This window comes from Trematomus bernacchii, unplaced genomic scaffold (assembly GCF_902827165.1).
Source record: "Trematomus bernacchii unplaced genomic scaffold, fTreBer1.1, whole genome shotgun sequence".
Taxonomy (NCBI): Eukaryota; Metazoa; Chordata; class Actinopteri; order Perciformes; family Nototheniidae; genus Trematomus; species Trematomus bernacchii.
Genome location: NW_022987527.1, coordinates 102115 through 129062, shown reverse-complemented (window position 1 = coordinate 129062; position 26948 = coordinate 102115). Strand labels below are relative to the sequence as shown.

At 40.3% G+C, this 26948-nt stretch overlaps 2 protein-coding genes and 1 long non-coding RNA gene across 3 annotated transcripts; 2 read left to right on the top strand and 1 right to left on the bottom strand.

Annotated features, from left to right (window-relative positions):
* Window positions 1-7210: 7210 nt before the first annotated feature.
* Window positions 7211-8237, bottom strand: LOC117474640. Its single transcript, XR_004555110.1, has 2 exons — window positions 7985-8237; window positions 7211-7541 (listed from the first exon to the last, which is right to left on the bottom strand). It is a non-coding gene; the product is annotated as an uncharacterized LOC117474640 (long non-coding RNA).
* A 1507-nt stretch (window positions 8238-9744) lies between these two features.
* Window positions 9745-14980, top strand: LOC117474638 (cytochrome P450 4B1-like). The gene is given in 13 exon segments (XM_034120554.1): window positions 9745-10047; window positions 10894-11038; window positions 11229-11273; window positions 11380-11507; window positions 11752-11876; window positions 11966-12120; window positions 12277-12383; window positions 13049-13239; window positions 13321-13427; window positions 13430-13453; window positions 13804-13868; window positions 14353-14435; window positions 14749-14980. Coding segments are annotated over 13 exon segments (1539 nt in total). The 5' UTR covers window positions 9745-9855; the 3' UTR covers window positions 14921-14980.
* A 1066-nt stretch (window positions 14981-16046) lies between these two features.
* Window positions 16047-17619, top strand: LOC117474572 (protein ANTAGONIST OF LIKE HETEROCHROMATIN PROTEIN 1-like). Its single transcript, XM_034120426.1, has 3 exons — window positions 16047-16124; window positions 16212-17234; window positions 17593-17619. Exons 1-3 carry the CDS (start codon window positions 16065-16067, stop codon window positions 17617-17619), a joined length of 1110 nt encoding a protein of 369 aa, XP_033976317.1. The 5' UTR covers window positions 16047-16064.
* Window positions 17620-26948: the final 9329 nt, after the last annotated feature.

The window sequence follows — 26948 nt, the reverse complement described above, 5'->3', positions numbered from 1 at the left end:
TTATTATCATACCTTTTACCTCCTCGTGTCTCTTAACCTGTTAAAATGTTATATGTTGTTGCTATGCTGCATGTACCTGTAAAGGTCTTAACATCTGATCTGAGGGGAATTTCTTGTGGTTTATTTTTAACTTGTGATGTGTGCCATTTTGTAAAGCACTTTGAGCTACACGTGCTTTATGAAAAGGGCTTTATAAATAAAGCTTTATTATATATTGCAATATATTTAAATTACAAAAGTTGTAAACCTATTCTTGGTTGTCAGCTTCTGTTATGTGCTACCTAGCATAGGAATATGACAAGAGCTGACCACCCACTGGTTGTGTAAACAATCAGTATTTTAAAGTAAAGTTGGACCAAAATATTGGTGGTTCTAAAAAGTCAACAATCCAATAATATTTTTGTATTTTATTTTTCAGGTATTGCATTCTCAGAGTATTGGGCTGCCGCCAACATGTCCGTGGGTACTGATGAAGAAGGATGGTGCAGTCATCACAGCTAACTGCAACTGCAAGGCTGGTTTGGGATCAACATGTACCCATGTTGCATCTCTCCTTTTCTACATAGAAACATCTATACGGATACGTGATGCCAAGACAGTTACCCAGGAAAAGGCGTATTGGCTTCTACCTGGATCAGTGAAGGATGTAACACCTTCCCCTGTTGCTGACATTGACTTTACTTCGGCTAAAACCCGAAGGAATCGTTTAAGCCAAGCAATTGACAGCCTTGGCGATGCAGCTAATTTAACAACAACAACAACACCACTTTTACGTCACTCGAGGGAGATTCCAAAAGCGACAGATGCTGAGCAACAGTCTTTCCTGGCATCACTGAAATCTATCTCAGCTCCACACAATGCCGATTTTGTCCCAAAAGTGACTTTGTCAACATTTCCTAAGCCGCTTTCTAGTTTAAAAAGTGAGAACTGCCTAGAAATGGACCATAAAGCCCTTACAGAACATTGCCAAGGGATCAATGTAGCTATCACCAAGCCGGAGGCGGATGTAATTGAGAAGGCCACAAAAACACAGGCCAAATCCAAACTCTGGTATCGATACAGAGCTGGGCGGATTACAGCATCTCGTATGAAGGCAGCATGTTCAACAAGTGCAACTAAACCATCGCTTAGCTTGATTAAAGCTATTTGTTACCCAGAAGCCACAAAATTTAAAACTGCAGCTACTGAATGGGGATGTAATCACGAGAAATCAGCACGTGAAGATTACATTACAATTATGAATCGACATGACAGTTTCATTTGCCAGGACTCTGGGCTCGTGTTATCGCCAACATTTCCATATTTAGGTGCTACTCCAGATGGTGTTGTTTCCTGCAAGTGCTGTGGTGTAGGTGTTTTGGAAATTAAATGCCGCTACTGTGTTGCTGCACCGTCAGACCATACATGTCTGGAATCACGTGATGGACAGGACAGGCTGAAGAAGACCCATGCCTATTTCTATCAAGTGCAGACCCAGTTATTTATATGTGATGTTGAATATGCTGACTTTGTTCTGTGGGTGAATGGAAAGATTCATCTTGAACACATAACCCCATATATTGACTTTTGGGAGAAGGTATACCCCAAAGCTCATGAATTCTTTCAGAAGGTCATTCTCCTCGAGTTGAGTGGGCAATTCTTCACCAGAATTTCCAGTGCAACTACACCAGTCTCCATTACTGCACCAAAAAGGCCTCTCTGCCTGATACCAGACCCTGCTCTATGTGCCACTCTGACTCAGCCAACCAATACCCAACCACTGATACCCAAGTGGTGCCTTTGTCGTGGAGAGGAAAAGCTTCCCATGATAGGATGTGATAACACAAATTGTGAAACTACCTGGTTTCATTTTGAATGTGTTGGTATAACAGTTGCCCCCAAAGGAAGCTGGTGTTGTGACAAATGTCATCAGCATGTCCCCTCTCAAAAGAAACAGAAGTACTAATCAATCTGAATGACATTGTATATATTTATTTGATTAAACATGTTTCTTTTACATTAAATCTATATAAAGAACATGTAAGTGTGACAATCAAAAAAAGTTGTGCACACTAAAATGACACAAAGCATCATTATTTAAACATTGAAAGTGCAAAACCTCAGCTCAAATATCCAAAACTCTAAACACATGTTCAGCTCTGCACCCAATTTGCAATTCAACTTTCCACTTTTTGAAAAGTATAACAACAGTATATTTGTGTTTCTCCACATATTTTGGAGACTTGAACAATCTTCATTTGCAGAATTCTCTATATCAAACGCCATAAAAGATGAGTGTGCTTGAGCACGATGGTGTGTAGTTGGTTTTACAAAATGTCTTGTACTATAAATGAAGTGTGTGCCATTTGGTGCAAAAGTGTGGTGTTTCTGTAGTTCTGGGTGCAGTGCTTCATTCTGCAGTAGGTGTTTTGCACTTTGTATGTATGGTTTTGTGAATTGTGTTTAGTGTTTTGAGAAAATAAGCCCTGCTTTCAAAAAATGTGTTTTAGCATTGAAAAAAACTGTAATATGGACACAATGTTAATCTATCTCTGTTATGTGAGGTGATCTCTGCAGCTTACAGTCTGTCCATTTTATTGACAATTTTAACTTTTTCTGGGATCGCAGACATCTTTTTAAGGCAGATGGAGTTTGCCTGAACAAGTCAGGAGTGAAATTGTTTATCTCTAACATATTCAACTGCCTGCGTCAGCAATCTGTTCCCTCTGCCAAGGACAAGCGGCAAGAGGAATCAAAACAGGAGAAAGACACAACACATTGCGCAGAAAACCCTGAAGAAGTATCACTGCACCCGCCTGAGGAATGTTCTGATTATGGGAGACCTATGACACAAATGGAGGAGTCTCCACTGTCCGTCACCCCCCCTGTCAACGCCTTTGAGGATACTCTTCATTCATCCCACAGCTCTCTCTACTCTCCGCTCACCCTTTCACCCTCGCCCTCCCCCCTGGAGTTCGATGACCGCATGAAGGCGAGATGCAGGGTTGGCAGCATGTCCTTTACCCCCGCCCCTCAACGACGCCCACCAAAATCACCGAAGACAAGCCTACGTCAACCACCTCCCCCCCCTGGCAGCATCTCCTTTACCCCCGCCCTTCCACAACGCCCACCAAAATCACAGAAGCAGAGACGCGCACCATCTCCCCCGTCTTCATCACCGTGCCTACGTCAACCACCTCCCATCCCTTCAAGAAAGCATCTGCAGTCTCCGAAGCCTGATAAGGATGTGTGTGTACAAAACGCAACAAACTTTTACTGATATGTGCTGGGTCCAGGCTCAAGGGCATATGGCACTCTCAACTCTTTCCAGCACATGCCGGGGCCCTGCCTGCCAGTAGCTTTGCCGATATCTGTGTTGATAGGTAATAGATTAAGAGCGGTAAATCAGCTTAGAAACAGGAAGTGCTCAAACGTTTGTGTGAATTTATCAAATTTAGCAGTGATTCCATGTCAGCCACAGCTTGTCACAACATTTTTTACTGATAGTGTATTTAACAAACTTAAACTAGCTTTATTAAATGTCAGGTCTTTGGCAGGAAAAACATTTTTAATCAATGATTTTATCACTGAGCACAATCTCGATTTTATGTTTTTAACGGAAACTTGGATTGAACAAAATAACAGTGCAGCTGTTCTTATCGAATCAACCCCTCCCAACTTTAGTTTTATGAGTCAGGAAAGAATGCATAAGAAAGGGGGTGGAGTTGCTATTTTGTTCAATGATTCCATTCAATGCAGGAAGACATCTTATGGGGACTTTGCTTCTTTTGAATATGTGGCCCTTCAGCTGAAATGCTCCTCTCGAGCTCTGTTCCTAAATATCTATAGACCACCCAAATACTGTGCAAGCTTTTTTGATGATTTTACTGAACTGCTGTCTATAGTGTGTATTGACTTTGACCGTTTAGTCATTGTTGGTGATTTTAACATCCATGTTGACAACCCCCAGGACAGAGGGGCTAAAGAACTGTTTTGTGTTCTTGATAACTATGGACTGACTCAGCATGTGGCGGAGCCCACGCACAATAAGGGGCACACTCTGGACTTAATTATCTCAAAGGGTCTGAATATCTCAAAGGTTGTGGTGACTGATGTTGCACTCTCTGATCATTCCTGTGTTTTCTTTGAGAGCTCTATTTCTGTTCACAAAAATGTTCAGAAAGAGGTAACCACAAAGCGCTATTTAACAGAAAATACTAGGGAAATCTTTACTCATAATTTTTCATCCACACTTGCCCCTGCTAACATCTCAGTAAATGAGCTAGTAGATCATTTCAATTCAAAAATTAAAAATGTTATAGATACCATTGCTCCAACTAAGGTAAAGGAAGTGATTAGCAAGAAAATATCTCCATGGAGAAAGGCCATGACCGTGAGAACAGAAAAAAGAGAGTGTCGAAAAGCTGAACGTAGGTGGCGAAAAACAAATCTCCAGGTTCACTTTGAAATCTATAAAGAGAGACTTGGCCTTTATAATTTGGAATTGAAAAACGCACGACAGTCTTTCTTCTCTGACATCATTACCAAAAACAAAAACAACGCACGTGCCTTGTTTGCTACCGTCGACAGACTAACTAACCCCCCAGTGTCAGTAGCCTCTGAATTTCTATCCACCAGGGCGTGCAATGATTTTGCCTCCTTCTTCACTGACAAAATTCAGAAAATTAGACAAGCAGTCAGTCCCTCTACATCAGGTACAGCAAATGTTTTGTCCCTATGTCCACCTAATATCAATTCAAACACCATGACACAATTCCATCAGATTAATGGTAAAAACTTAGAGGACATTATTCAACTTCTGAAATCCTCCTCCTGCTGCCTTGATATTATTCCAACAGGATTTTTCAAAGATGTTTTTCCTTGCATGGCCTCAGATCTACTTCATATAGTAAACACATCTCTTCACTCAGGTATTTTTCCAGAGGCCCTGAAAACTGCAGTCATTAAACCGCTCTTAAAAAAGAATAATCTAGATGCCTCAGTAATGAACAATTACAGGCCAATATCAAACCTGCCATTTCTAGGTAAAATCATTGAAAAAGTTGTATTTCAACAGTTGAGTAACTTCTTGCATTTAAATAACTGTTTGGATGTGTTCCAGTCAGGATTTCGTCCAAACCACAGCACTGAGACTGCTCTTGTAAAGGTCTTCAATGACATCCACTTAAACACAGACAGTGGCAGAACTTCAGTGTTAGTATTATTAGATCTCAGTGCTGCGTTTGACACTGTTGACCACAACATATTACTAGACCGACTAGAAAACTGGGTGGGACTTTCGGCAACAGTTCTAAATTGGTTTGAGTCCTACTTAAAGGACAGAAAAAACTTTGTTTCTATAGGTAAATACACATCTGAGTTGACAAATATGACATGTGGGGTACCTCAAGGCTCCATCTTGGGGCCTCTTCTCTTTAACATCTACATGCTACCACTGGCTCAGATAATGAAAAACAACAAAATAAGTTACCATAGCTATGCGGATGACACACAAATTTACGTAACAATTTCACCAGGAGATTATGCTCCAATTCAAACACTGAGTAAGTGCATTGAACAAATCAATGACTGGATGTGTCAGAACTTTCTCCAATTAAACAAAGATAAAACTGAGGTAATGGTTTTTGGAGCCAAGGCAGAACGTATAAAAGTTAGCGCTGAGCTTCAGTCTGCAATGTTCAAAACAACAGATACAGCCAGAAATCTAGGTGTAGTCATGGACTCTGACCTGAGTTTCAACAGTCACATTAAAACAGTTACTAAATCAGCCTACTATCACCTAAAGAACATATCTAGGATTAAAGGACTAATGTCACAGCAGGATTTGGAAAAACTTGTCCATGCTTTTATCTTCAGTAGACTCGACTACTGCAATGGTGTCTTTACAGGCCTCACTAAAAAATCTATTAGAAAGCTGCAGCTGATTCAGAACGCTGCTGCTCGAGTCCTCACTAACACTAAGAAAGTGGATCACATCACTCCTGTTCTGAAGTCCTTACACTGGCTTCCTGTGTGTCAAAGAATAGATTTCAAAATATTGTTGCTGGTTTATAAAGCTTTGAATGGTTTAGGCCCAAAATACATGTCTGACCTACTGCTAAATTATGAACCATCCAGAACTCTCAGGTCTTCAGGGACTGGTCAGCTTTCTGTCCCCAGAGTCAGAACTAAACATGGTAAAGCAGCATTCAGTTATTATGCTCCAAATATCTGGAACAAACTCCCAGAAACCTGCAGGTCCGCTGCAACTCTTACTACTTTTAAATCCAGGCTGAAGACTTTTCTTTTTGCCGCTGCTTTTAATTGAACTATTCACATCTTAAACTGCACTGTAACTTTTAACTTTTATCCATGTATTTTTTCTTTTAATGTTTATTTTATTATCTTTTCTTTTTAATGACTGATTTTAAATGCCATTTTTAAAATGTCTTCCATTTTTGTAAAGCACTTTGAATTACCTTGTGTTGAAAGGTGCTATATAAATAAACTTGCCTTGCCTTGCCTTACAGTTAAAGGAGCATGTACTTGTTTTTCACCCTTTTTCAATGTGTAAATTGGAAACCTGTAATAAATATAATACTTTGCCCTTTCAATTGTTTTTTTCAAAATGTATTTACCCAAGCTTAAATATTCTACCAGTACTATTACAGTGTGCAGTGCAGGTCTGAAACCACATTCAAGCAATTTGGGATGTGTCCAATCTGACAATAGAAAACTTGAGAGAAAAACATTAATCTTCCATGCCTGAAAACAGCTTAAATAATTTTTCAAACATTCCCCAACACAACCAAACCCCAAATCACTGCTCTGATTATCAAGACATTTAATTGACCAAGTACAACATTGACAATAATGTAATACTACATTTGTAATTACAATACAAACATGTAATATTTTTTAATCTGATATGGGTTGATTGGGGTGTAACAGAATGTAAAGGCTCAATCAACGGGTATTACAGTGTCACACAAATTATTCAGGATACTGTAGACGTGGATGTGTTGAATTTATAAGCCAGCTCTTGCAGGGGTTGGTTTAATCTTAATTTCATTAGTGTCAGTATAAACTGTTGAAATTTAGACTGTGGACGCTTAGCGTTCACACTGATGTGCAGTTCCACAAGATTGTATACCATCATTAGAATAGCAAAAGTAGGAAGTCCCGTGTAGAACCGCACATGGTCATCATCGCCCTTAAATGTACTCTCTGAAAGTTAACATTTTCTGTTGTTACATTATTAATTTCAAATGACATTTTGTCAATCATTTCACCAGTCAAATCAGTCTGAGTTGCAGTGCCAGTCTCTGGTTCAATCAGTCCTTCTTCTTCCCCAGTGGCTCCCAGGACTGGTGCGGGCTCTTCTGGAGATGGTATATCAGATACCATGCTGTAGAGATCAAGTAGTGCGATGGATGACCTTTTTCTGGCGCGTTTATACCTGGCATGTGTAGCAGGGGAAGGTGCTGTAATTTTCTCGTGGCCCAATTTGACAGACGGTGCCCAGTCAGGATGATTTTTGTCAAAAAGTGCCACTGATTTACCTGCAAATAAATCAGATTGTAGGTCAGTTATATCCTGGGTGAACTGTTAATACAAATTTGACCTCTTTTGACAAGCGAAGTCAGACTTTAGATATATTTAAAATGCTGGTGTCAAGACATAGGAACATGACAAATAATTGAGGAAACCAAAAGCCTCTGAAAAGGTGCCATGGACTGTACAGCCTTTACTGTTTACATATAATCAAATGGCCAGTAGGGGGAGGAATTACTTTAAATTACAGTTAAACGAAGCACTGCAGGGGACTGACAGACTGGTGTGAAGATGACCTGAGCCAAGGGATGACTACTTTGTAGATACTCCACAATCTGATATGTCGATCGATGACAGACTCCAGGATTCTTATTTCCTTGTTAAGATACATGTCTTAGTACGTGGGTTATATGTTCATTTTGAATGTTTGTATGTAAAACCCGACACTTACCTGACGTGAAATGATCCCCACAAACGCGAGTATAGTTGTGGTTGGATGGTTTGAGATCCTCCCGTCCGATCCTATTGAGCCATTTTTCCCGGCGACGCTTTGAAAGTTCATGTGTTGCTTCACCCTGGTGTGTTATAACCGCCGGCAGCCTGTAAAATGACTTCGGCCCCCTGTTTCGATCACCTCTGTTGCCGCAGCCAACAATGGCACAGAAGTTAACAATTATATGTCCGGTAAAAAAACAGCGCTGACGTATTACGGTGTCTGTTTTGGTACTCCAGTATGGCCGTTGGGCTGACGTCACGTTACCCGTGACGTCATATGCAAAGCCTCTATGCTGTTTTTTTCAGCAGGGAGGTCCCCTTTAACACATACAGAGGGTAAATTCAAAGTAGTACATTCACTGACATGAATGACATGGATATGGCGCCACCTTGTGTCCAGTGGCGTTTTTATATGTACAAAAGTGGTGGGGCACAAAAAACTTAGATGTCTATATATAAGCTTCTGCAGTGACGTGCAGTGAGGTTCATGGCTGGTGAGGCACTGGCACTGACTCTTCAGGTTTACAAATGTTATATTTTGACCTAAACCAAAATATAATATTATTTTCAAAAGCTTTTTTTGTCTGATGCTTCGATTAATTTTAAACAGACAGTTCAACAAAAGGATACCCAAAAAATGTAATTTTATCATTTAAATATTGAATTGTTCTCTCTTAGTAAGATCCCATTTTCAAAAAATTGCGGTCTTACCTTGACTTGAAGATGAAGTCCATTTTCCTATCCTTCTGGACAAAAAATTCTATAACTTTTTTGTAAAAGTCCTCCTTATCTTCTTGTAGTTTCAAAAGTCTATCATAAATCTAATTGATAGATTTATGATTCGAAAATTATAAAAGTAGGGTAGACATGTGGATATTATCCGGCTGAACAAAACGTGCATTTATCCAACAGGTACGTTTCCCACAGATCTTATTTACAGCTATTTTCTAAAATCCTATGGAGAAACCTCATTGCTTTTTTGCAGCTTACTTCCTGGTTTTAGGACGCGTCACTGCAGCTCTCTCGTCTCCTCTTCACACACATCACACTTTTCGCGGCACACGTACTTACAGCCAATCAGCTCTGAATGATGTGAGATGACGTATGGTGGGGATGGCAGCTCTGTGCCCCTATGGTCTTTTTTTTTTGCCACACACATTACATTGAAAAATACTCTGAGCATGCGCAGTGTAGTTTTTACAGTCACCGTTCACTTTGACAGTGAAAGGGTGGGGCATGATCAGGTTTTGTCCCACATGGCTCAAAACGGCACTGTAGACACTAATTAGAAGAACACAGACTAAAACAGCAATGTACAGACGAATCAGATGATTAAACATGACCTTAAAATATATTTTATATATTTTTTAATTTCTTTTTTTGCATCTCTTTGCATTTTTTGTAATCATTATGTGTAATACTTTCTGCTGACACTCGGTGGGGCTGTGCCCCACCTGCCCCTAATGACCAGTCGCCACAGCTTGTGTCATGTTTACAATGCAGATTATTGACATTAGGTCTGGCAATAAAGTCAATCATTATCCTGGTGATTATTTCGCAGATAAACCTAGTAACCCCGCCCCCTTTAAAAAAAAACGGCTCTTTTGAACTGCTCTTTTGAACGGCTCTTTGAAAGGAACGGAGCCATAAGTTCCGGCTCCCTTCAAAGAGCCATAATTCCCATCACTAATGACAACAGACGGAGCTGTAGTGGTGTTCGGGGCGGGCCACATTCTCCACCCACATTCCGGTGGTTACATCACACACACTCACACACACAAAACTGTGTTGTGTGAATCACTGCTCATCATCAAGGAAGTCGCAAGCATGGAGTCAACTGAGGGTTTCGTGAAGTATCACCTGGGCTTACCCCACATGCACCACTTGATCGCGGTGCTCTGTGTTGTTGCCGTTGTTTATAAGTTGACAGTCTTGCTCGCCCAAAGAAGAGCTGCGATGCAAAGTATGGAATTGTTTCCAGGACCACCGTCGCACTGGCTTTTTGGACATCTAAAGGAGGTAACGTGTATAATGACTGCTCAGTGACGCAGAAGAATTAATAGTTATTAAATGAGCAGCCAACAATCAACATTATGAAGTTACTGTTTAAGGACATTACAGGCAAAAAGATCGTTTTTTCATGTACTTGTTATTTTGGTTTATTTTGCTTCCATGTTTTCTTTCACTCTAATGGAAATAAAACTTCCAAGAAACACATATAAATGATGTTCGTTTTACTACCCTGTCATTTAAAGATGATTAAATGTAACATTTCATTTGTTTATTTGCATGGGAGAATAGTCATTTCAGCAGCAGATGTAGAATGTGTCTTCCTGTCCTCACTCTAGCATGTTTCTGATCAGAGGAATAAGAATGAATGCAACCACTGCAAGTCCACTGAGACAAATGTAACATTTGTGATATTGGGCTATATAAATAAACATTGATTGATTGATTGATTGATTGATTGATGAACCGTCCCTTTTTGCAGCTTCCCCAGTGTTGCAACTGTCAAAGGTCATCCCCAGTCTCATCATGTGCCAACAGACTCAGATTTGCAATAAGAAAAGCCTGAGAAAACACTGCGAAAAAAGGAAATTCAAAGCGTATTCTTATGTTATTATTATTATTATTATTATTATTATTATTATTATTATTATTATTATTGGTGTTATTTAATTTGGGTTGTCCCTGATTTGAACTTCTTTACATTTATTTAAGTAACAATTTGGATGCAATTAAGGCTTAAACTTAGCAGTTGAGTATTAGTTTATAGAGCATCACAACTCAGGGGATAACTTTGTCCTCTTCAGGCTCCAGCATATTGGTTAAGCTTAATCTATGTTTTTATGTTTTTACTTTCAGTTTAAACAGGATGGGTCGGACTTGAAAAAGATTGTGAAATGGGGACAGCAGTACCCTTATGCTTTCCCGATGTGGTTTGGACCCTTTGTTTGTTTCCTCAGCATTCACCATCCAGACTATGTGAAAACTATATTGACATCTACAGGTGTGTGAGCCATTGTTTTATATCTTTACTGAAGTCATAAACCTTTACAATGTAGCAGTTAAGTCAAATTCATCTTTTGACAATGCTTTTTACTACGTCGTATACATGCAGACTCATATTGGTTTATTATCTGCATTTAAATAAACAAAGGTCAATGTAACATAATCTGTAATTGTTTGTTTCGTAACAGAGCCAAAAGATAATGTGGCATATACTTTTATTAAGCCTTGGATTGGTAAGATTGCTTTTACTTTCTCCTACAGCATATTTTGGTTTACTGCACAGTATTTTCTGTTAAGCTGCTTCCCTCGCTGATCCATACTGCCTCTGTCTGTCTTCAGGTGATGGCTTATTGGTGTCTGATGGTCAGAAGTGGTTTCGCAACAGAAGGCTCTTGACCCCAGGTTTCCATTTTGAAGTTTTGAAACCCTACGTAAATCTGATGTCAGACTCTGTTAAAACCATGCTGGTACGTTAATGACAGTTTTTTTGTTTATAAAATCAGTGTCTGTTTTTTTGCCAAGTTGCATTTCACATAATTTGTACAAGGAAAATGCTTTGTGTAAAGTGCTATAATAAGTAGTCAATGGTGAAGTGATGTGGAGGAAATATAGGCTTAGGCTTATTTTATGTCAAAGTTGTTCCAGCTAAGTGTGTTGAAGTTTTTTCCACGTCCTGCTGAGACCTCACATCTGTTCTTTCACTGTTGCCAGGACAAATGGGAGAGTTATGCAAAAACCAATGAGTCCTTTGAATTGTTTAACCACGTGAGCCTTATGACACTGGACAGCATCATGAAGTGTGCGTTCAGCTACAACAGCAACTGTCAGACCGAGAGGCGAGTCCATACAAACGTTTTCCCGCCATTCACAATTACAGGTTTATGTTCTCAGTTGTCTGAACTGTTTGTCTACGTTCTTATTTCAGCGGAACAAATGAATACATCAAGGCAGTGTATGAGCTCAGTAATTTGATTAACCTGCGGTTCAGGATGTTTCCATACCACAATGACCTCATTTTCTACCTCAGCCCACATGGCTTCAGACTAAGAAAAGCATGCAAGGTGGCTCACAGTCACACAGGTAAGATGTTCACAGATATTACCTTCATGACAATCTAAAACTGAATTTAGCTTGCCCATACATCGAAATTGTATAGGCTCTAAACTGTAGGTTTATGGTTGCTGCATTTTAAGAGTTACTGGGGATATGCTCATTAATTATTCTCTTATTTTGAAGGGGAAGTCATACGAAAGAGGAAAGAAGCACTCAAGGAGGAGAACGAGCTGGATCGCGTACAGGGAAAGAGAAACGTGGACTTTCTGGACATCCTTCTCTTAGCGAGAGTATGTTATGTGCCATGTATTGAATTCACAAAATGAGACACTTCTGATCAATGAAAAAAAACAACATACGTAAAAACTGCAATTGTCAAAGCAGCAAGCTCTCTATAGAGATAATGAATTATAATCGTGAGAATTTTAGTAATGAGATATTTAAAGCATGAACAGTCTTAAAGTTGCCGCACATTAAAAAAGCGTAGTTGTGTCATGTTTATAACCTGAGATGACGCAAATATTATACTGTATGTGCTTAACCTGCAAGGGGCAAAAAACTAGGGCAAAAGGAAACGCAGAAGGTTTTTCGAATGAGCATTGATATGCTGAGCATGAGGCCACTGGTCAATGGCCACTGGTACAAAGGCAACAGTCTGGTTATTTTACTCTTATGAGGGACTCTTGAGCAGCAACTTAAAAGTTATAAATTTCTGTTGTGCACATATAATCAATATGACACAATAAGCTACTCAAGGACACCTCTGTAACTCGGTAACTAAAATGTCCTTTCTTTCCAAACACAGTTGACCTGTAAAAGGATCCGACAGACATTAGCTGTTTCTGTGCCAATTCCAATAGGCCTGCAACTTGTACGGTTTTTAATTGGAGTAGTAGTGTCACATTAAGACATAATATGTTCATTACTAATGTTTTAAGTTTGCCTTTTATTTAAGGATGAGAACAAACAGGGTCTGTCAGATGAAGATATACAAGCAGAGGTGGACACCTTCATGTTTGAAGGCCATGACACTACAGCCAGTGCCATGTCCTTCATCCTCTACTCTCTGGCCTGCCACCCAGAGTACCAGAAGATGTGCCGGGATGAGGTCCTTCAAGCCCTGGATGGCAAGGACACCATGGAGTGGTGGGCTTACATTTGAAAACAATGCAAATGTATGTCAGTGCTGCCAATTGTTGAACTAACACTTGTCTGTTTACTTTTTAGGGAGGATCTCAGTAAAATTCCATACACTACAATGTTCATAAAAGAGTCCCTCCGCCTTTACCCTCCGGTACCAAGAATGTCCAGAATCACCACCAAGACCATTACCTTTTTGATGGAAGGACTTTGCCTGCAGGTTTGTCTTTAATGGTTCTTTGCAGATGAATGTGAATAAAACAGCATACAGTTGCATGCATCAAACGTTTATACCCTGTGGTAAAAGATAAGGTAAAGGTATGCGGAACTGCAGGACGGAGTCCAGAACAAAATGTCCTTACGGGGACAACAAAGTATATCGTATCGTATGAAGATTAACTTTGAAAACATTTATTTTTATTGAGTCAAGCTTGCACAAATTAACCTGTTAACCTTCATGATTTGAATTATAGCAGCAGGTTTGCAAAATTGTCTCAAACATAATATATTAATTGTTTTTCCCTGCACAATCTTATTACAAATACATTTTTGTTTTGCTCTTATTTGTAGGGAGTCATATTGGAACAAGTGTGTATTCGCTTCACAGGAATGCAACTGTCTGGGAAAACCCTGAAGTAAGTAAAGAAGATCATTCTGTGGAAGTATTTTTAAATGTGTAAGCTCACATGTGCCCATAGAAGTAAACCTATGATACTTCTACATACATTTTTTAAAAATCATATACTGTCGTGGTATGATGGCCCTAAGGATCATAACACAATATCATTTCAGAAAACATGACGTTGGACGATGATTCTTTGTCTGTCAGTCCGCGACAATCTTAAATACTTCTTCTTTTGAGAATAGACCAACTTCAGGGCCACCACACAAGTATCAAAGTCATTCAATTAGTGCACAATTAATGCAAACCCTAGTGCCCCCACTGGTCCGAGATGTCAGCATATCACAGAGTGACTCCTAGGACCTAGCATGGTTTATTCCCTCACTGTATTAGGGGTGTGCGTGAGCATGAACTCATTACATGTTCATGGGAGAAATTAAGAAAAAGTTTGATTAATGCCACACTGGTGTTTGTTTTTCCATCTTGTGTCAACACAGGTCTTTGACCCACTGCGTTTTCTCCCGGAGAATGTTTCCAAGAGGCCTCCTCACGCATTCGTACCCTTCTCTGCTGGGCCAAGGTTTGTCCTCATATGATACCGTGTGACTAGCTTACTAAAAATAGGGCTACAGCTAAGTTTACAACACATTACAATACAATAGCCCTGCAGTAAAAACATATTTGGCAAACACGAAAGGCTTACTGAAAGGCTGTTGCTGTTGCCTTCTTGTCCAACCTATTCCAATATTATGTCAATCAAAAATATATATATCATTTGGTATTGACTGTTCATCTGATTTCCATAACCTTAAGTGCTGTCTTCCTATATGATGTTACTTTAAAGCTTAATTTGTCACCATATTCCACTCATTGGTGCTGTTTTCCTCACTCAGAAACTGCATTGGTCAGAACTTTGCTATGAACGAGCTGAAAGTGTCAACAGCGCTGACACTGCAGAGATACCATCTGATCGAGGACCCGACGCAAACACCACAGATAATTCCTCGACTGGTGCTTGGTTCACTTAATGGCCTCCACATCAAAATAAAACCTGTAGACCCATGAGTGAAAATGGAAATAACTGTTGAAAAAACCTGGGAAATAAATGACTCATAAGGGAACTTCTTCTATGATTTGACTAAACTTTTAAACTAACAAAGAATTATAAAAAGATACTAATGAAGTGATTAACTGTTAAGTATTTTATCAAGTATCTAATCATTATTTACACTGGAACCTGTGTTAATGAGACATTTATCGCACTTTACATATAAAAGGAATATGACTTTTGTGATCGTCAAAAGGAAAACCTAAGTAACATTTTCATTTAATCATTTATAAATGCATCTCAACTGGTTTAGCTGAGCTTTGTACAGAGCACCTTGACTTATGTAAATGTATCATGGAAATGTTAGTGTGACCTTTAACAGGTCAGAAGCATCCTTGCATTAGCATTATTGCATCTAGTACATTTTTACCTCGGGAGAAACCTGATTGGAGTTATGCAAAAACATTTAGCTTACCTTTGCGCTCATTCTGTGTAGGGTTTGAGTCGTCATATGATTAGCTGACACTGTGCTGCAATCCCTACTCCGAAATATTATATTACTACTTAAACACAATCTAAATAATTGACAATGTAGAATGCTGTAAAATCGTTGTACTTAAAGAATGCAGGTGTTGGGAGACAATAGGCGCGTTCACACCAAGTACTTTTCCCACAGTAGTTCCTGAAAACTTTAGTTCATGAGAGTTCTTTTAGTTCTGACGAACTAAAGCAGATCGCGTTCACACCAAAATGAGTTCCTGGGGGTGGATTAGGCAAATGAGCCGCTGACGTCACTTCTTCTTCTTCGGCTTTGGTTTTCCTGGCAGGCTGCAAACAACTTCACGGCGAGTACAGTAGGTGGCGGTATGCACCTTAAAGTTGCAATCCGCCAAAAAACCGAGAGAAGAAGAAAAAAAACTTCCGCTTCCGCTGTATGCTTCTGTTTACCTTCCGACCTCAGTCAGACACGCTATGGAGTTGACTGAAGTTGTGGTTTTGGTGCTCGTGTTACACAGCTTCGTAACTGAGTTATTTAAGCCAATAACTCAGCCACAAATACAGATCGACCATTCAAATGCAATAGCAATGCTGATTCGGAGGCGAAGGCGGTTAAGAAGCCTTAACAAAAGGATAGGACGGCGACAAGCACACGCTCTGGACATGTTGCGTCGTAGGACGGCTGAGGAGGATGACCGTTATCACGCCCAAAGAACAGCAATGGTACGTTCAGTAAATCACATTAATACTATCTAATGTAGGATTTATGGAGTTATGTAGGGCTAATTTGTGTCTTTGTATGTGTTCCAGATATGCGAATACTATGGAACGCGTCGTGTCCTGCGCTTTCTCTGGGTGAACAATAGAACGTCGGCCTGGTGGGAAATGGTGGTGCCAACGTACACCAATGTGCAGTGGATCAAAGATTTCCGAATGTCCAAGTGCTCTTTTCAACTGCTCTGTATGCGCCTGGAAGCAACGTTGGGGAGACGCAACACCAACTACCGGGAGTGTGTACCCGTGCCTAAAAAAATCGCCATAGCACTGTGGAAACTTGCGACCAACTCTGAGTACAGGACCATCTCTCATTTGTTTGGAGTCGGCAGATCTACGGTGTGTTGCTGTGTGCAGGAGTTCTGTTCCGCTGTTGTGACGCTACTCCTTCCTGAGTTCATGCCATGGCCGAACTCTGAGAAGTTAGAGGAGATGGCGTTATATTTTGAGGGCAGATGGGGTGTGCTACAGTGTGTAGGTGCAGTAGATGGATCACACATCCCTATTCTGAGACCAGAGGAATACCACAACGAGTATTTCAACCGCAAAGGCTGGCACTCGGTCATCCTGCAGGGTGTTGTGGATGGTAAGGGCCTCTTTTGGAGTGTTTTTGTTGGCTTACCAGGGAGCATGCATGATAGCAGAGTGTTCAGCTTGTCATCACTGGTTAGTTGTGTGGATAGAGGTGGTCTACTTCCTCATGTAACAAAGAATATTGGTGGACATGATGTGGGTTACTATATCCTTGGTGACTCAGCCTACCCCCTGCAAAGATGGCTGATGAAACCTTTCCAAGGAAGGCTCACACCCCAGCAACATGTGTACAACCGCAAAACAAGCCGAGCACGAGTGGTGGTGGAGAACGCTTTTGGCAGACTGAAGGGCAGATGGCGGTGCTTGATGAAGCGAAACGACTGCAACATGGACAACATCAAAATCCAGGTGGCAGCATGTTGCGTATTGCATAACCTATGTGAGCGTCGTGGTGATGAGTACAGGGAGGAATGGACTGCCTTACCGGCGACCCAGCTTGATGGGCCAGCGCCAGACATTGTTGAGGCTGGGGGGCAAGACACGCGCACAGCTCTTATGACGCATCTGAACATGTAAATTGACAATAAAGCTGATCTTTTGTACTTTTGGTTCTCTCTTTTATTTACCCCAGTCAACAGACAAAATTACAATAGTGCATACACACCTTAGATAAAATGTCAGTATCAAAACAGTACTCATATTGTATATTAATGAGTATATTATTATGTTGAATGTGTGTTAAAGACAATGGGATGAGGTTGAAGGCTCTTAAAAAAGCTTTTGGATACCATCTTTACTGTGATAAATACATACATGTTAAGCATACACACCTGAAGAACTACGTACGTGCAGCAGATCATCTTCACTGTGTGTTGTCGCCCAGGACCGCACCATACAGGTGAAATACTGAGTAGAAATACTGTCAGCAGAACAATGCACTTCAGTCATGACTTTTCAATATTTATAATAGTTTTTAAGTACTTTAAAATAGCTAAGTAATACTGAGCAATGATGACAACCATTCATATTTATTTGTTTATTACAAATTAAAGTAAAATATACACAAGTGTCTTGATTAAATGATTGTAGAATAAGGATTTTGGACGTGTGCCCTGCAGCCATGAATTGCATTAAAAGCAGCAAGAAACTTTGAATTGATTTCATTTTATACACATCTATATCTGAGTAGGCAATATCAATATAATCAATTACTGTAGTACATGTCATTCATTTGTGATATAAAGTCTATGCCTAGGTGGTGCATATTCTGGAAAATCAATTGAGAAACAAAAAAAAAAAAATCTCAAATTAAGTTTAAATTACTTCTGATTTGTCTGACCATAGGAAAGAGTTAGATAAGAAATAATACCACTAACATGTCTGTAGTATTGCACAGTAAATAGGCTCACCAGTTAACACCTCTATTATATATCCTCCTGAGAGGAACTCAGTTCACGAACTCCTATGTTCCCTTACTATAATTAATTAAAATATTGAACTCACAACACTGTTAATTACAAAGTTAACCATTTATTTAAATAGTGTTTGTGTTGATGGACGCCATTTTGAAATACAATGGAATGATCTTTTTCAAAGCCACATGTATGGGGTGGGACACTATAAATAAAGCTTCGCCAGTTTCATGGTGTCATGATGGTATCAGAATAATCACTTACATGTGATGTATAGGATGCTACACAGGTCACCATAAAGATAAAGTGTCAGGAGAAATAAGCAACACACGCAAGACATCGCCATGTAGGTTCTCTTTTATTTATCAGCAGCAGATCAATAAGTGTCAGTAGTATCAAAACAATATAATAACAGTGGCAATATATATATAAAATAACAATAATAGGCTCAGCATCAGACACACCTTAGTGCAAAGTTAGGTGTCACTATTAATAACAGTGGCATATATATATGTACTTTAATACAAAATTGACTGTCCCAGATGTGGGGATAGACTCAGCATCAGACACACCTTAGTGCAAAGTTAGGTGTCACTATTAATAACAGTGGCATATATATATATATATATATATATATATATATTACAATAATACAAAATTGACTGTCCCAGATGTAGGCAATTTGGGGTGAAGTGTCTTGCCCAGGGACACAACGACATGCTGACTGCAGTGGGGTTTGAACCTGTGCTCCCCTGATCCGAACACCAATGCACTCAGCCACTGCGCCACACGCCTCCCAACAAGTCATTCTATAGTTGACTAACGACGACAAGTTTTTTTTTTCTTTTTAATTGGAGGCCTGTTGGATTTAACCAGCTCGCTTAGCACTCCCAGAAGCCCAGCCTGAAAGCTATTTTGTTGCTCCACCTGGAGCGCCGCCACCTCCACCTGGCGCGCCGCCACCTCCACCTAGCGCGCCGCCGAGTCAGCCATCACCTTTAAGAGCTGGTCCTGCGATTCCTGGGCCTTGTGTTCATGCAGCAGCCGTTCGTCGTGCATCTCCTTGTTGGCCATGGCATGCCGGTCCTCATTTTCCGTGCTGGCCAAGGCACGCCGGTCATCCATCGCCGTGATGGTGTCCAGGAAGCGGTCATCCCGTGTCCTCTTTCCTAATAGGAGAAATAAGTAGTTTTACAACTTACTAGGAATGTGTTTACTAGCTAATATAAGATAGGATCAAATAGCTGACGCTCAAAGTGCCCTTATTTATTGTTTTGTGCTTGATGTATGCTAGAATTTTATTTTGTCCAAAAATGATTAAGAGCTTTCTTACCGGAAGTCATGTGACCTCTAGCCCCGGATGTTTACGTTTGTGAGAGAGTGAAAAGGGCGCGAAAAGTGTAAACGATGTATGTTCACGGTGTTTCATGATTGTACATGAGTTTATATGTACCTTTGCATTTGGTTGTTGGAACGGGAGATGAGGAGGCACTACCGTGGATTTCCGGAGGGGAAATCTCACTGATTTCCAATTCCAGGGGAAACACCACGTTGCCTGAAACACACGATTAGTGCCATGAGTTAGTGAAGCAAATGACAGAACATGGCACACTTATTCACAAGTCAAAACGTTTTTATAGCGGAAGAATAGCTAGTGAGCTAGCTAGCTGTTATTAGCTAGCTATGTTGTGGCCTGCTAACAGTGTTACCCAATTCAACCTAGCATTGCTAACTCAATCTACCGAGCAAATAAAAGTACATCTGAGACCAGTATTGTGCAGATTAAAACAGTAAAGTGCATGTAGTATATTTTACATTCGATTAGTGCCATGAGTTAGTGAAGCAAATGAGATAGCGGCCGAGATTAGCTAGCTAGCTGTTAGCCAATTCAGCAGAGCATGGCTAGCTCGATCTACCGAGCCTTAGAAGTACATATGTGACCATTATTGTGCAGATTAAAACAGTGCAGTGCATGTAGTATATTTTACCTAATTCGTCGTCGTCGTGCTTGGACAATTCCCCCGCCATTGCATCCTCCCACCCCGTCGTGCTCGACTCGATGGTATGCGCGGTGCCGAGGTATGACGGTCTGTGGCCAAGCAAAGCATTCAAACGATCATACCACTTGCTGGTTTTCCGACCGTTACCACTCTTGTTGTTGTGGTCTTTTATTTTTTTGAAGTCCTGCTTAAGCTTCTTGATCTTGTCCCGGCATGATTTAGCGCCGTGAATGATCCCGATGGCCGCTAACTCCTGCGAAATGCACTCATACATTTTCGCGTTGGAAACTGCCTTGAGCTGAAGTGCCTGGATCGCGTAGTCCGCGTAAATATCAAGCAGCGCCGAAACATCATCATCGGTCCATCGCTCCACTGATCTCTTCGGTGTTGTCATAATGCCAACTGCTGGTTTTGCAAAAAAAATATCTCTTCGTTGCTACGCTGAGATTTTAATGCGTGCAAGTAAAATGGCTGCTTTATACAACTTTTCTGGAGTTGTACGGGGCGTGGTTTGCATTCCGCACAGCCAATCAGACGTACGAACTACTTTCTCCCACAACAGACCCTGCTCTGTAGCAGGGACTGAAAAGCGAGTCTCGCGAACTAAGTTGAGCTACTTTAGTTCCTGGGGCTTTTTGGTGTGAACGCAAATATATCGTAGTTCTGATGAACTATTGTGGGAAAAGTACACCAAAGTACTCCGGTGTGAACGCACCTATTAGGCGCGTTCACACCGGAGTACTTTTACCCGTACTTTTCCCGTTTAGTTCCGTTAGTGCCTGGAATTTTGCATTCACACCAAAAAGAGAACTTAGTTCAGAGAACTCTTACCCCCATTTTTACTGCCTGCTAGAGAGGTGGGACTATCCTGGGGAGAAAAAAGTACCAATTTCTGATTGGCTGGGCGAATTGCAAACCACGGCCCGTAAAACTCTGAAAACTTTTTTGAAGCCGCCATTGTATTTGCTGACATTAGCATTATTAGCATTAGCCCCCCCGTTGACAATTCACTAGCACCCCTCCCCCCATTGACAATTCACGTGGTGGGGGGTCGCCAGGAGAGTACCACCTCTCAGCAGGCACTAAAAATGGGGGTAAAAGTTCCCGGCACTAAGTACTCTTTTTGGTGTGAACGCGACATAAGGGGTACTAACGGAACTAAACGGGAAAAGTATGGGGAAAAGTACTCAGTACTGTCATTTTGGGGGTCGCGGGCTGAAAAGTTTGGGAACCCCTGACAAAGGTTTTACACCCGAAAGAAGGGAGCCTCCTTCGGCTGTGAGTATGACTACTAGTGATGTGTTGGTCGCGAACGAGCCGATTCTTTTGAACGGCTCTTTGGTACGAACGAGGGGAACCGAGTCGTACTTAGTGAGAGCCGTTCTTGTTATCGTTCAATCGTTGGTCCGCACTCACTGCCTGCCAAAATCCACTCGCCTTTTAAAAAGCTTGATTTTGTTCCCCAAACGTATTCTGTGAAGACCAGCCCCTACTCTGATTGGTAGGTTTCAGCACGAGGAGTGAGATGGGGTGGGTCTTAACGGAATATGCGAGAGAGAGAAGTCATAACAAGTGGTACAGGACAGGTAGACGACGTGTTTTTCGGATGGAAAATGAGCCAAACGCGAAAACGCAGCAGCATTTGGATGCACTTCAAGCAAAACCCAGGCAGTGATAAAGCTCACCATTTGTAAAGGCAAAATATCCTTTAAAGCAGGGTCAACAAATAATCTCCATCGCCACTTAAAAACACACTATCTAATATTAAGAGTTGCATGAATTTCATTCAAGGCAAGGCAACTTTATTTACTTAAAGTGGACCTATCATGCTATATTTGAATAATATAGTGTAGGACCATACCTATATAAGGCATATTTATACTTTTTTTTTTTTCAAAATACCAAACAGATCATGCATTTTAGCCATGCCTCATTTTGCTCAATTTGACAATTTATAGCTCTGTTTGTGCAGGGGCAGATTCAGTGAGAACAGCACCATCTACTGGCCTGGCATATGTACTACAGCGTCTCCAGCGCTTTCGAACGGCAATGGCCGTGGCGGTCTCCTCCTGATTGGTGGAGTTGGCCCAATAGCCGTAGCGCCACCGTCCTGACGTCAGGACAGTGTTCAAATCTGGATCAGTTTTTATCAGATCCGTTGCAGCCCCTTTTTTAGAGATTTGGGTATGGAGGAAAATAGAGAGGGTTGTGTTTTCTGACACTTGGTGAGTTCCCTGAAACACCCGGGGATACATATTCATGTATAAAAGACGTACAAAAGTGCATTTTGCATGATAGCCCTGCTGAAAAAAACAGCTAAGACCAACAAGGCTGTAACATCAACAATTTCCCAATTTGGGATCAATAAAGTACTATCTATGCAGGACGGAGTCCAGAACAAAATGTCCTTACGGGGACAATAAAGTATATCGTATCGTATGAAGATTAACTTTGAAAACAGTTATTTTTATTCAGTCAAGCTTGCACAAATGAACCTGTTAACCTTCATGATTTGAATTATAGCAGCAGGTTTGCAAAATTGTCTCAAACATAATATATTAATTGTTTTTCCCTGCACAATCTTATTACAAATACATTTTTGTTTTGCTCTTATTTGTAGGGAGTCATATTGGAACAAGTGTGTATTCGCTTCACAGGAATGCAACTGTCTGGGAAAACCCTGAAGTAAGTAAAGAAGATCATTCTGTGGAAGTATTTTTAAATGTGTAAGCTCACATGTGCCCATAGAAGTAAACCTATGATACTTCAACATAAAATGTTTTAAAATCATATACTGTCGTGGAATGATGGCCCTAAGGATCATAACACAATAGCATTTCAGAAAACATGACGTTGGACGATGATTCTTTGTCTGTCAGTCTGCGACAATCTTAAATACTTCTTCTTTTGAGAATAGACCAACTTCAGGGCCACCACACAAGTGTCAAAGTCATTCAATTAGTACACAATTAATGCAAACCCTAGTGCCCCCACTGGTCCGAGATGTAAGCATATCACAGAGTGACTCCTAGGACCTAGCATGGTTTATTCCCTCACTGTATTAGGGGTGTGCGTGAGCATGAACTCATTAAATGTTCATGGGAGAAATTAAGAAAAAGTTTGATTAATGCCACACTGGTGTTTATTTTTCCATCTTGTGTCAACCAAGCGGCAAACTCTGGGGAAGAGCCGGGACGCCAATACGGAAGTGCCACAAACTGCAGTTCATATATTGGCCGATAGGCGATGACTGCAGAAAGGAGCAATTTCCATAGACCCCCATGTTAAAATGCCCAATTTCACAGCAGAAAAAAAACGTTTCTAGCCCTGGCTGCAATACATTTTGTTATGTATATAGTTAGATTCCACCTTCATGATTATGAATCTGTGAGTGAATTGTTTTCTAACATGACCCTTTTATTTATATTAGGTCTTAAAGTTTTTGCATAAATTAGGGCGTGGTCACATTGAGTGACAGCTCTGTCAAGTGACTGCTGCTGTTAGCTTTTTGTCTCTCTGCTAGCTGCTCCGTCTCCGTGAAGCTACAGGGACTGTGCCTGCTCAGTTCATCCAGGGAACACAACTTGACCCCGGCCGTGTTTGTTTGTTCTTCATGCTTATATATCGGACTATTGTGACTCGCTCTGCGGTTAAAACAGACGGTGCATGAATGCCGTTTTGCGGTAAGTGAAATTCGAGTACTTATGTGTTTATGATTTTAATCAGCTACGTAATGAATGTTAAGGCTTGGGTTAGCGTGTAAGCGAGTGGTAGCTACATCGGTGCTAACGATGCTAATCGTAGCCTCCAAGTTAACTTAAAACCATAGACCGTATATATATAAAGGTTAAAACGAAATAGACAAGTGTTAAGCGTTAAGTGGGATAATACTGGAGAACAAAAGGCTTCTGTTTGAGGTTGATAAAATAAGGTCATCCTTGTAACTTAGAGAGATATTTTATTATGTAGGTAGGAACTGTATGCATCGCTAAGGTTAATTTAAATTGGCTATGCTCGAGTATGTAGACAAGCTAACGTCGAAGTAGTGTATGTGAAATCAACCTCACAATAAGATGTGTGTATATTACAATTATTAATGTCATATTTCAAGATGATTACTTAGATATTACAATATGGTTGGTTGAGCTGGAGTTCATTATTGAGCTTACACGTTAACATCACAGTCATCTGAAGAACGAACCCAAACCTTGTTGTTTTTATTAATTGCATTACCAAATTGGTATAAAATAAACAGTAAGCATTGGTAACACAACTTCCAAAGTTACAGTAAAATAAAAAGGACCCTGACTCGGAAAATACACAATCCAACATGTTCAACAGAAGAGAATAAGTTATATTGTTTGTACACATGGTACTTTACATATATATCTGTTTGTTTAAAGTGTCCAGGTGATGCAGACAGGCTGGACCAGAGAGTGAGAGACAGAACTGGACTCCTCACAGCAGTGAACTTCAGCACAGGTACAAATACTCTTTTTTCATACTGTACAAAGAATCAAGAAAGATATTGGTTTAAATAAATGAAGTATTGACTTTAATACACTGATATACATTCCATTAAACAATACTAAATACTAGATCACCTACACATCAGTGAAGTTGAGGGTTTTTTCCATGCAAAGGGTTACATTTAGATGTTAACAAGCAATATGACTGTCAGCTTTCTAATTTAATGTATTGAAGGCAAAGATATTTAACGCATAGTGACAACTGCTATTTATCTCTCAATATTGTCTGTAAAAACGTGGTAAAAGTTATTCTTTCAGTGAGACAACAGAGCAAGCTTGTTTTAATAACAGTTAAATATTATTTTGATAATAAAATACATTTCAATGTTGATGAATTTCATACTGTTCATTCATAATCTGATTGTCTTTGTAGCTCACTGTTGAAATAAAACAAAACATTACAATTACAAAATAATTATATCTACAGCCCCTAAACACACAAACACACCTCTTTCATAAATAACACACTTGTTCTGCAATAATATGTTTTATGTTTCCTGTAATTTTTGTTAGGAAAGGACATGCCTGAAAGACACGACTCAGCATCTCCTCTTTCTCCGAGGGTCAAGAAAAACATCCAATAGGAAAATTAAAAGCTGATGTTATGAGATGTTAAGACCAGTACAGGACATTCACTAAGAAACTATTTTTATTGTGAAAACAGTCAGCTGATCGAATGCACCTATTTCCACATCTACACTCCATCAGCTGATTATTTCTATTTGCCTCACTTCATGAGCTTCACAACATGTACCTTGTACCGCAGAGTTTGCAACGCAAATAAATGGGGCCAATCTTCAGTCGGATGTGAATGTGTAATCTAACATTTTCAGTAAGAATAATGGACAAAAGGAGTGCAAATACAAATTCAATTTATTGAAATGTGAACCAAAAGTTAATCAAACATGTTTTAAATAAAAAGCACATATGGACAGAAGGTGTAAACCTATTAAATGTATAAGTAAACACATTTAGTCAAATAAAGTGACAGACTAGGCCTGATCAGGTGGTATCAGCTATGCATGGGCTCCTCCATCAGGTCTGGTCCTCCTCACAGAGGAAAGACCCTCAGTCCTCTCCGGCCAAACCAACAGACAGGACGTCCATCACACGGAGGTTTCTCTCTGAAGTCTCTGCAGCTCTCTGAACACCACGCTGTCTCAATCCGTCCATCACACAGAGGTTTCTCCCTGAAGTCTCTGCAGCTCTCTGGACACCACGCTGTCTCAATCCATCCACACTGAATATGAGAGGGGAAAAATGAAAATAATAAATGCTTTAGACAATAAGAAATATAAAGTTGACTGTTGAGTTGCTCAGTTTTTTTAGATTGTCAATACTATTACTGTATAACTAATATCTCAGGTTAAGAGGCACCTTCAAATAAAGATTGGTCTATAAATACATTTTGTCTTTGAATTGTTTGTCTAAAGTCAAGGATCTAGAACTGGTACTTGTAGTTTTAATGATACAGTCTGGTTATAATGCTGTTTGGAGGAGGCCTCACAGGTAAGAGCACTAACTAGCTATCATCACATGTACCTTAGCTTAACTTAAATGTATTAAACGTATAATTAAGTGATGGCAAAATATAAATAACTAATGTCATGCAAACATATTAATATTTGCTTGATTCCAGTGTTTAATTTAGCACAATTGCATACAAACGTTAAGGGATTTCAAGATTCTGAAGTATTATGCTAAAAACTCAACTTAGATTATTATTTATAGTTTTGCTGAATAGTCTCATGTCCGCTTACCTTAGAAACGTAAAATGCGACGGCAGTGTGCAGATGGGGAGCATGTTAGCTTAGCTTGGTAGCTTCAGCTAGCTCTGGCACTTCCAGACCGGTGGCAGCAGGTCCCGCCTCGGCTCCGCCTCTTTGCCCTTATTTGGAGCAGGCTGGAGTAGGCGGGAGTGGAACTCTGACGCCACTGTTGAGCCGTTAGTGGCCGACTCCGCCTACTAAGGGCTTCTCGGAAACTGCAGAATCCTATGGGTGACGTCACGGACCCTACGTCCATTTATACAGTCTATGTGTCCACCCCATCAAAACTTGGGGGGGGTGATTGGGTCAATTTATTCCTAAGTCACAGCCACATACAATGAGCACAACAAGCAAATCATGTAATAATAAGAATCAGTCTTTCTAATGTTATATAAAAATAGACTCCACACTTGTGTAACCATTAGCCAATCAGCAACCAAGGTAACCCCCCCCCCCCCACACACACACACCTTATCACCTGAATCTCCTCCTAGAGCACCTTTAGCCGCGTTCACACCAAGTACTTTGC

What these genes read in the sequence shown, in the direction of transcription:
- LOC117474572 (XM_034120426.1), top strand. Translation starts at nt 16,065, where the DNA reads ATGTTGCGTCGTAGGACGGCTGAGGAGGATGACCGTTATCACGCCCAA. An exon ending in ACGCCCAAAGAACAGCAATG is followed by an intron (nt 16,125 to 16,211) that starts GTACGTTCAGTA and finishes TATGTGTTCCAG; the next exon opens with ATATGCGAATACTATGGAAC. An exon ending in CAGCGCCAGACATTGTTGAG is followed by an intron (nt 17,235 to 17,592) that starts GCTGGGGGGCAA and finishes GTTGTCGCCCAG; the next exon opens with GACCGCACCATACAGGTGAA.